This window comes from Oryza sativa, chromosome 2 (assembly GCF_034140825.1).
Source record: "Oryza sativa Japonica Group chromosome 2, ASM3414082v1".
Taxonomy (NCBI): Eukaryota; Viridiplantae; Streptophyta; class Magnoliopsida; order Poales; family Poaceae; genus Oryza; species Oryza sativa.
This window is the reverse complement of record NC_089036.1, coordinates 30,608,195-30,618,622: the sequence shown is the minus strand read 5'-3', so window position 1 is coordinate 30,618,622 and position 10,428 is coordinate 30,608,195. Positions and strand designations below refer to the sequence as shown.

The window sequence follows — 10,428 nt, the reverse complement described above, 5'->3', positions numbered from 1 at the left end:
AAACGTTTTCGGCCGATCGATCTCTCTCGGCCTCTCTCCTTCGCCGCCACTGCCTAGGGCAAATCCCCGCGCCGACGCCGCCGTATCTCGCCGTCGTCTCGAGCTCGTCGTCCTCGCCGCCGCCTCCGCCTCCTCTGCTGCCGCCGCATCTCTGGGGTGAGAGCCGCCGCATCTCCCTTCATGCATCTCGATCTCTCCGATCTTGATCTCTCTCCGTCGCCTTCGACGCCGCCGCCTTCGACGCCGCGCAACGCCGCCGCCGCATGCCAACGCCACGCCGCCGCCGCCTTCGCCGCCGCCGTCGCCACGCCGCCGCGCCAACCGCCTCCCCGATGCCGCCACACCGCCATTAACGAACGAGAACGAGAACGATCGAACGAACGAGAGCGAGAACGAACACGTCAACGTACGTTGCCGCGACAACGTGAACGAGAACGAGAACGATCGAACGAACGTGAACGAGCTAGGGAACGTGAACGAGCGAACGAACGAGGACGAACGTTAACGTGAAATGCAATATATATATATATATATATACATATATATATATATACATGTATATATATACATGTATATATATATACATGTATATATATATACATGTATATATATATACATGTATATATATATACATGTATATATATATACATGTATATATATATATATATATATGTATATATATATATATATATATATATATATATATATGTTACTTTGCATTTATCCTAATACATTTTTTTTATCTTGCAGAAAAGACGTGTTGTCGGAGTCGTCCGTCAAGCCTGAGTGGAAGAGCTAGCCCTAGAAGGAATTGGAGCAGGCAAGTGACGTAATAATATAAATGATTGTTATATTTGTAATGCAATTAATTAAGATTATTAGACCTGTAATTAGACTTATCATATAAGATTGTGTAGTGTTCTAATATTATTTGAGTTTTAATATAAGATTATTTTATTGCAAATTAGACTTAGTATGACATTATTGACTACGGAATTGGTGCGACTCCTAGGAATTGACTATTGTAGTCTTAATTAGACTTAGCATATACGCACGAAACACTTAGCATACATTACTATTTTAGTCTTAGCATGTAATATTATTTGAGTTTTAATATAATATTACTTTATTTGTAATTAGACTTGGTATGTAATTATTGACTACGGAATTGGTGCGACAAGTAGCAATTGACTATTGTAGTCTTAATTAGACTTAGCATATACGCACGAAACACTTAGCATATACATGACTATTTTAGTATTAGCATGTAATATTATTTGAGTTTTAATATAAGATTATTTTATTTGTAATTAGACTTAGTATATAATTATTTACTAGCTAGGGTTGTATAATATACGTCACCTAGACTTAGCTTATATCACGATTTGTAATTAGACTTAGCACGTAAGGTTGTGTAGGGTTCTAATGTACGACATTTACACTTAGCATACATGACTTAGATTGTTAAAACATAAATGTCTCGTGACTTAGCAGATGTTTCTTGTATCAACAGATGGCTGACCGCGATGAGGAACAGATATTGTACGATACAATCGCGGAGGGAAGCAGCCAGTACTGGAATGAAGAAGAGGGGAACGAGGATCCAAACCAGTACTTGAACGAGGAAGGGAACGTGGAGAGGGATGCGGAGGGGAACCAGCAGGGGCACGTGGAAAGGGATGTGGAGGGGAACCAGGAGGAGGAGGCTAGTGGTAGTCAACCCTCCGTTGGACAGAAGAGGGCACGCGGGCAACGAGGTGCAGCGAAGAAGCTTGAGGGTCGGCACATCATAACGGAAGTGGAAGAAGATGGACGTCCTAGTGCCCCGGCCGAAGCCGCCAAGAACTATGTACGTCACAGCGGTTGGGTTGTGCGGGATAACGTGCCTGTCAGTACGGTGTACTGGCGAAGAACAAGGGCACGCGGAGATCATGAGAGCTTTGTCCCAGATTCGGAGAAAGAGATGCTGTGGACCACAATGCTCGAGACATTCACCCTTCCTGCGGGTACAGAGGACAAAGTGAAAAGGTGGACTCTGAAGAAAATGGCAGAACAGTTTCAGAGCTTCAAGGGAGATCTGTACCAGAAGTATATACTGAAGGGGCAGACACCGAACTTCGACACATTCCCAAAGCTAAGGGATCACTGGGACGAGTTCGTTGCATATAAGACAGGTGAACAAGGGAAGGCGATGATGGAAAGAAACAAAGAAAATGCCGCCAAGAAGAAGTACCATCACCACTTGGGGTCAGGAGGCTATAGCGTCGCGATGCCGAAGTGGGAGCAGATGGAGGCTAGCTTGATTGAGAGGGGTATTGAACCGGCAACAGCCAATTGGCCGGAACGATCGAAGTTCTGGTACTATGCTCACGGTGGAACGCTCAACCCAGCTGATGGCTCACTGGTCTTCGGCTATCAGATACAAGAGGCTGCGCGACGACTAACAGATGCAGTGGAAGCCTCCTCTCAGGGCACGTTCCGACCAGACAGAGATAGGGACGAGCTGACACTCGCCCTGCAGACTCCAGAGCATCCAGGACGAACTCGAGGGAAAGGGGTGATTCCTTGGAAGATTGGTTTCAAGGAGGACATCCACACGTACAGGAGTCGGATGAGGAGCAAGAGAGATACCGAGGCGAAGATTGCAGACCTAGAGTTCCGGGTATCGAGCTACGAACTCAACATGCAAGAGGAGGTGGCAAGGAAGGTTGATGAACGCATGGCCGCACATCGGTCCCATGATCCCCAGCCGACCATTCCTCCTGCAATGGTGAGCCCGTCAGGAAACCGTAGCAGCTGCGCCTCAACGGGGCAGGTAGGATCACAGAGCATGGACGCCATGCAAACACAGGACGAATCGACCTGTCCCGTTGATGACATCACTCAGCGGACACCATGTGAGCTGCATATTCCTTTGAAGAACTTATCAATAAAGGTAAGATTTAGCCATTCCGCTAGTTGCTGCTTATATATGTTGATTACTAATAAATAATCTCTCACAACATGAAGGTGGCGTCGGGCATGGCCATCCCAACGGACCCTTCAGGTACTTACCACTGCAGGCCGATTCCAGCAGGATACTCCAAGGTCGAAGTTGAGTTGGTCGAAGGCGCGTACGAGAACCTCGAGCTGGATTACCCTGGAGGAGACGGTGAGACGCATCTACGAGACACATGCCATGCCATTATTCTATGGCGCAGGCGGTACATCATCCTCCCTGGGCGACAAGCGGCGTCTCGTGCACCATCTCCTCCGGCTCCGCCATCTCCTCCTCAGGATCCTGCACCGTCTCCTCCTCATGCTCCGCCAGCACCGTCTCCACCTCAGGCTCCAGCATCGACTCCTCAGGATCCTGCACCGACTCCTCCTCGTGCTCCTACACCTACTCCCCCGCAAGCTCCTCTTCCGGCACCTTCAAAGTCAAGGGCCCCCCAGCTCCACCGCTTGCCCACATAAGGGCAACAAAGAAGGCGAAAGTTGACGCCGCCAAGAACAAGGACCCGGGGTACGATTGCACGCAAGAGGAGCTTGACGCTTACGTTGCATCAGAAGTCAAGAGACAATTCAAGCCTCGAAGTCCAGAAAAGAAGATTCCTATAGACCCCAGTGTCAGGAACTTCTTCAGGGGTATGTTTGCATCTGTCAAGGAGGCCATCAAGCTATCGGACTATGAGCGAACGCTGAAGAAAGCATCTTCTGGAAAGTCCAAACCAGTCCCTCAGCTTGGAGAGCAACCAAACCAGGAGATCGAGCCGTTGGTGACCGGTAAAGAAATGACGATAGAACAATTTATTACTGACACCGGTCTAACTACGGATCAATTGCTAGGAGTCGCACCAATCGAAAAGGCGGAAGTGAAATACATGTACGAACTCGGTAAAGCTGCTGCAGTCCCTACCCACACAAATGTACAAGTTCCATCAGCTGTACATGGAGATGAGCGCCACCGGTAGAGAGATGATCGGAGCGAGGATCAGGGACACGGACTTCTTGCAAGGAGATGACATTCTCTGGATCAATTTCAGGGGAATCTACGAACTATACCAGCTGGACGCCCTCGACGTCTCTATTATGAGTTGCTGGATTTTGTAAGTATATCGTTCAGTTAGATTTCTTACTATACGTCTCCTTTAATTAATTAGGTCCTTGTATATAAGTAGACCATAGAAAATAATATACTCCCTTTTATCGTTGTAGAATGGAGATTCAAAGGGCCCGACGGCGGAGGGTTTTCGATACTGGATTCATCGACCCTCGGAAAGTAAACGTCGCAATGCTCGACCAATATCCACAAGAAACAGAGGACAATCTCGTCCATCTCCTGAAGGCGCAGCATTACAAGACGTTCATACTGTTGCCATACAACACAGAGTTAGTTTAATTTTACTGTCTTCCTACATACCAAATTTCATTCCCGTACGAACTTGCTAAGTGTTTCATATGTAATGCATCCCACGCACATTGCAGATTCCACTGGGTGCTTTTACTCATCGACCTGGAGGCCTGCACCGTCAACGTATATGACTCAATGGATAAAAAAGAGTCTACGTTTGACAAGGTTTTCGAACTTATAGACAGGTACCGTCATAAGTTCCTTTGTTAATTAAGAAAATCTTGTTATGTTAATTGCTACTACGAATCATAGCTTTAAACTCCATGTAGGGCTTGGTATCGGTTCCGTCATTTGGTCCGCGGCAAATGGAGAGAAAGACTTAGGCGGAAGTTCAAATTTCCTGTGAGTACACATGCTCTACATTTATATTTCTCCGATTCAAATACATACAAGTGTATATTAATTAGATCTCTCGTTGTTTGTCATTTATTTGTAGTGCGCAAAGCAAAAGCAGGGAACTAACTTGTGCGGCTATTACGTGTGCGAGTATTGCCACTGCCTTGCAGACCAAATCATCACCACAAGAGAGCTCGATGTACGTACAAATAAATTCAAAATTTCATTACGTAGCGATTTCTTGTTTAATTACTAATCAATTTCATACATTCATATAGTTTATTCGCATGAGGGATAACCTGACCACACACAAGGAATTTATCGCGGCGGTTCAAGAACAACTCATGGGATTCATCAACGAAGAAATCCTTGATCCCAAGGGTGAATTCTACTACGACGGAAACACAATTCACCGGTCCTTAGCTTCTGAGCTAGCAGCGAGTACTACTACGTCGAAATCGTAGCTAGCTAGGATATATAATGGATTGTAATTAATACATGACTACATATGTTTCTATATGCATGTGTACACATTTTCTATAATGTAAATATATTTTGTTCATATATATATATCTATATACATATGCATTTGCATAACATATATATGTATAAATACATATATATATGTATGCATATATATGTATTGAAACATATATATGCATGGTTTATATATATATATATATATATATATATATATATATATATATATATATATAAACCATGCAGCAACAGGGGCATGCAAAAAAAAAAAGGTCAGCTCTATCTTTAGTCCCGGTTGGTAACACCAACCGGGACTAAAGATGGCTCAGCCGGTTGGTGTTACCAACCGGGACTAAAGATCGATCTTTACTCCCGGTTATTTCACCCGGGACTAAAGATAGCGATCTTTAGTCCCGGATTGGTACTCCCGGTTTGGAAACCGGAACTAAAGGGGGGTTACGAACCGGGACTACAAAGGGTTTCTCCACTAGTGGTCATATGCGTGGGAGAAAGATGCTCCTTCTGCATAGCACGACCACGACTCCACGAGAGACGATAGACAACAAAAACAAACACACCATTGCGCTGTTCCCGGTTTCCAACGATAATCGCCTTCGCGGAGACGACGATGGCGTGCGGGCGGTGCAGGCGTGCTGCAGCAGGAGATGGGAAGGGAGAGACGGACGGGGACGCGGCGTCGATCCGTTGCGCGGCGCGCGCCGACCTGTTGAAATTAAGCTAGCGCGCGCGCGTGGATCGGACGTACACGTCCCTCTCCATCTGCAAAATGCGGACGGCAGCGGACGGCCGCGCGCGGATCGCGTCGTGTTACGGACTCGTGCCGTGCCGTGCCGTGGCGCTCGCGCGGCGGCGCCGAGCCGCCGACCCATGCGGTGTCGACGAGGCTGAGACATGGACGCGGCCGCTCCTCGTCGTGCACGCCACGCCCGCCGGGCGCCGGCGCTGAAATCTGAAGAGAATTCGCGGATTACCTCCTGGGCCTAACTGAACTTTCAGGGCCAACTGTTCAGTTTTCTGACGCAGGTATGAAAGACCGAAAGAAGAGGAGGATGTGGCCTGGTCTGTCTACTACTTCCTCCATTATAAAATGTAGGTATTTCTAGTACAGCACCTTGTCCTAAAATGAAGCTATTTCTCTACCTCCTACTCTCAACCAATCACAACCCTTATTTTTCACCTACTTTCTCTTTTTAACCAATCACACACTTTCTCCAGTCGTGCTAAGCCCGAGGGGGTTCGAGGATTAAAACTCCAAACCCCGTTGGCCGTTCGATTCGGAGTATACGGATCAGATGAGCCGACAATTATCACGGTCTCCTTGCACACATCAGCACACATGCATATTGGTGCGTGCGGCAGGCGGCAGCGATGGCGGTGGCATGGAGTCCGGAGTCCACTATGAGGAAAGAAAGCTGTAAAGGGAGAGCAAGCAAGGACTGCCATGGCAGCGGAGAAGGAAAATACGGGTCGGAGATCCGAATTCCGACCCTCCTGGGGTCTCTGATGGCCTTCCAAAGCTAACGTTTTTAACTGTGTATCCGCTAAAAACATGTAGTCAGTCAGATCACATTGTCAATGTAACCAAGACAGTGCTGAAATAACTAACATTAGCCACATCTGAATTATTGAGTGCAATTCTCGAAACCATAACTCTGTGCTAGCTGCATAAAACAATGGGACCATGAAATTCTACGGCAGCACCCTCTTTTCGAAAAGAACAAAATATCTTCCCTAACAAGATCAGAGGCATTTTTCTACTTCGCCCTAGAACTTTGCCAAGTTGACGCTCTACATAGCTTTTCTCTGTCGTTCGTGAGTGCCATGGTGTTGGACCGAAGCAGGGAATGGCAAGGATGCGGCGGCTGTGCTGCTCCGGCGAGGTGTGCGTGGAGAGGGAGGGGTTCGGAGAAGAAAACTCCGCCCCTTCCTGCCCGTTCTATCAAGAAACTCCCGAAAAGGCCGTGGAATTGGGCTCAGCTTAGGCCTGTTACGCAGGGACGGCCCAATAATGGCCCGTATCTAGTCGTTTTGAATTTGTGATCCAGAAAATAGAAATTACTAGTAAGAATCAAAGACCCCATCTACTACCTTCGTCCCTAAATAAGTGCAGTTTTGCACTGTTCATGTCTCACGTTTGACCATTCGTTTTATTTGAAATTTTTCTACGATTAATATTTTTATTGTTATTAGATGATAAAACATAAATAGTACTTTACGTGTGACTAACTTACTTTAATTTTCTCATAAAATTTTCAAATAAGACGGACGGTTAAACGTTGAACACGGATTCCCACGGCTGCGCTTACTTTGGGACGGAGGGAGTAAGAAACTGGATATTATGACAAGACGCAATTTGAATTTATTCAGGACTGCAGAGTGTCATGTCTTCAGCATAGCTCTGATTAGTACTCCTACATAACTCTCGACTATCATGTATGTGTCGCAACAATGGCGTACTTCTACCTTATGGAATTAAGAAATTGATAATACTCTCTACTTTATCTGAAAATGAAGAGTTATATGTTCTCAATATCATCAGAGATTCATAATTTCTATTACGAGTTATGTTATCTCTTTGACGCAAGCGAAATCAGAGACAAAACGTCATACTCCACTAACTAGACTCTGCGATTTATCTGAAAACTGAAGAGTTCTATGCTCTCAATATCGTCAGAAAATTCAGAACTTTTTAGGGGCTGTATTATCTCTTCGAGGAAGAGCAAAACCAGAGCCAGAACCTCATACTAGTTGGACTAGTTAATTCTTCAGTGTAAAGTCCTGAATTCTCATTATTACAAACAGAAGTATTAGCTCCAACTTCACCATGCATGTAAGGTAACAATGGTAGTCTTCTCCTCTTAGGGATGAAAAACAACGGGAAACATTTAAAATCTGGCTACTTTTATCTGAAAAATGTGAAGAATTTCACGTACCTGACATTATATCCGCATTGCAATTTGCAAGTGCAAGTACGCTGTATCATCTCTTACAGCCCTACAGGCAAACGAGAGCAGAGATTTTATTTTTTTTACAAAAGCATCAAACATATTTTGAACTCGTGAGTTCGCTGGATATATGTTTACCTGCTTAATTACGTACGAAAATTAATCCAGAGTCCAATGTCATTACATGAATATTCAAAGTTTCAAACCCCAAATCTCTAACTGAAAATGCACTATATATTGCGAGCGATCCCACGTAGCTCTTCACAGCAAATCAGCCACCTCTCCACCTCCACCCAAAGCCACCGATCCCGACGAGAGAGATGGCGCCGTCGTCCAAGCTCGCCGCCGCCCTCTTCTTCGCCTTCGCCGTCGTGGCGGCGACGCTGGCGCCGGCCGCGGAAGCGAGGGTCCAAGGGTTCGAGCCGGCCATTGCCGTGGAGAAAACGTCGGTGAGCGGAGGAGCGCAGCGACCGCCGACGACATTGCCGGGATTACTACCCGGCTTGCCGTTCCCGCTGTTCCCGTTCCTGATGTTCCCGATCCCTGGCTCGCCGGCCGGCGCCGGCGGCGCTCCGCCGTCGGCTGGGTCCGGCGGCTTCCCGTTCCCGTTGCCGTTCCCGCTCCCGCTCCCTGCGCCTGGCTCGCCGGCCGCTGGCGCTCCGCCGTCGTCTGGGTCGTCGGGTTTCCCGTTCCCAATGCCGTCCCCGCTCCCGCTCCCGGCGCATGGCTCGCCGGCCGCTGGCGCTCCTCCGTCGTCCGGGTCGGGTCTCCCGTTCCCTCTGCCGTTCCCGCTCCCGCAACCTAGCTCGCCGGCGCAGCCGCAGCCAAAGGAGTGCATGACGCCGCTGATGTCCGTGATGCCGTGCGCGGACTACCTGACGAACACCGCCGTGCCGACGCCGCCGGCCACCTGCTGCGACGGCTTCAGGTCGCTCGTGAGCACCGCGCCCATCTGCCTCTGCCACGGCATGAACGGCGATCTCAACAGCTTCCTCCCCACGCCCGTCGACCCGATGAAGATGATGCTCCTCCCGATCACCTGCGGCGCCATGCCACCACTGCAGACGCTGTTCATGTGCTCCTGTAAGTTAAAATTCGATTAATTACACCTCATTAAACCCTAGCACAAATCATGTTTATTTATTTTTAATGCGCATTGTCTGTTTGATGAAGGGATTAATCTAATCTGTTGTTGTTGTGTTTGACAGCTCCATCGGTGCCGCCATTGGTGCCTCCGAGGTCTCCTGCCGCTCCAGCGCCTGCTAGCCCCTCCGTGTCGCCATAGATCTTCAGGTAAATTCATGTTTGGAATTCTCTGAATTTTGAACAATCTGTTTTTTTTTAAAAAAAAAGTGATCCGGATCTAACACCTTTTTTTATTTTTGTGTTTTGGCAGGTGTGTCGCCTTGGTATATCTGATGCTTCACCACAGCCACGGTCGTCTTAGTTAGTATCAGGAGTTACTTTATTAGGATGAATATATTGCCCTAAGTAGCAGGTTAAGGATGTGATTAGTTATCAAAGTGTTACTGAGTTACAGTCATGTAAGTTCTCGTAAATGGAATAATAAATAGTGGTTTTGTGTGAGGTTGTTCTTTGGTATTTTCGTGTTAATGTTATCTTCCGCTAAAGATCCCATGTTTAATGCTTGGTTTCATGGCTATTACTGCAATGATCCATCAAAATTGAATATTTCTCTCCGCAATAAATAAATAAATAAATAATTGGGCTATAGCTGGGCATCGAACAGAGGAGGTGTTTAGATGAGGGGTGTAAAGTTTTAGCGTGTCATATCGGGTACTCCCTCCATCTACTTTTGATAGTCATATTTCATATTGCCACACAGACCAAGGATTAGTAATTCTACTTATCATCCATTTAAACATGTTACTAATCATTCCTCATAAATAAGCGATTCATTAATATTTACATTTCTCGATGTCCATGTAGTCAATCTTTCAAGAGGATAGATTGTTGGATTGAAATATACCTATAAAAATATTTTTTTTAGATTTAGAAATATGATTATCAAAAGTAGAGAGGGAGTATTATATAGGGTGTCGCATGGGGTGTTCGACACTAATAAAAAAAACTAATTACATATTTATTAAACCTAATTAATTCGTCATTAGCAAATGTTTACTGTAGCACCACATTGTAAAATCATGAAGCAATTAGGCTTAAAAGATTCGTCTTGTAAATTAGTCGCAATCTATGCAATTAGTTATTTTTTAGCCTATATTTAATACTTTA

General features: G+C 46.2%; 1 protein-coding gene across 1 annotated transcript; it reads left to right on the top strand.

Annotated features, from left to right (window-relative positions):
- Nucleotides 1–8,444: 8,444 nt before the first annotated feature.
- LOC107277014 (vegetative cell wall protein gp1) lies at nt 8,445–9,866 on the top strand. Its single transcript, XM_015769595.3, has 3 exons — nt 8,445–9,258; nt 9,384–9,468; nt 9,572–9,866. Exons 1-2 carry the CDS (start codon nt 8,496–8,498, stop codon nt 9,458–9,460), a joined length of 840 nt encoding a protein of 279 aa, XP_015625081.2. The 5' UTR covers nt 8,445–8,495; the 3' UTR covers nt 9,461–9,468; nt 9,572–9,866.
- The last annotated feature ends 562 nt before the right edge of the window (nt 9,867–10,428 follow it).

Excerpts from the sequence above, each read along its gene's own strand:
- LOC107277014 (XM_015769595.3), top strand. The coding sequence starts at position 8,496 with ATGGCGCCGTCGTCCAAGCTCGCCGCCGCCCTCTTCTTCGCCTTCGCC. Across the intron at positions 9,259-9,383 it reads GACGCTGTTCATGTGCTCCT|CTCCATCGGTGCCGCCATTG; the intron begins GTAAGTTAAAAT and ends TGTGTTTGACAG.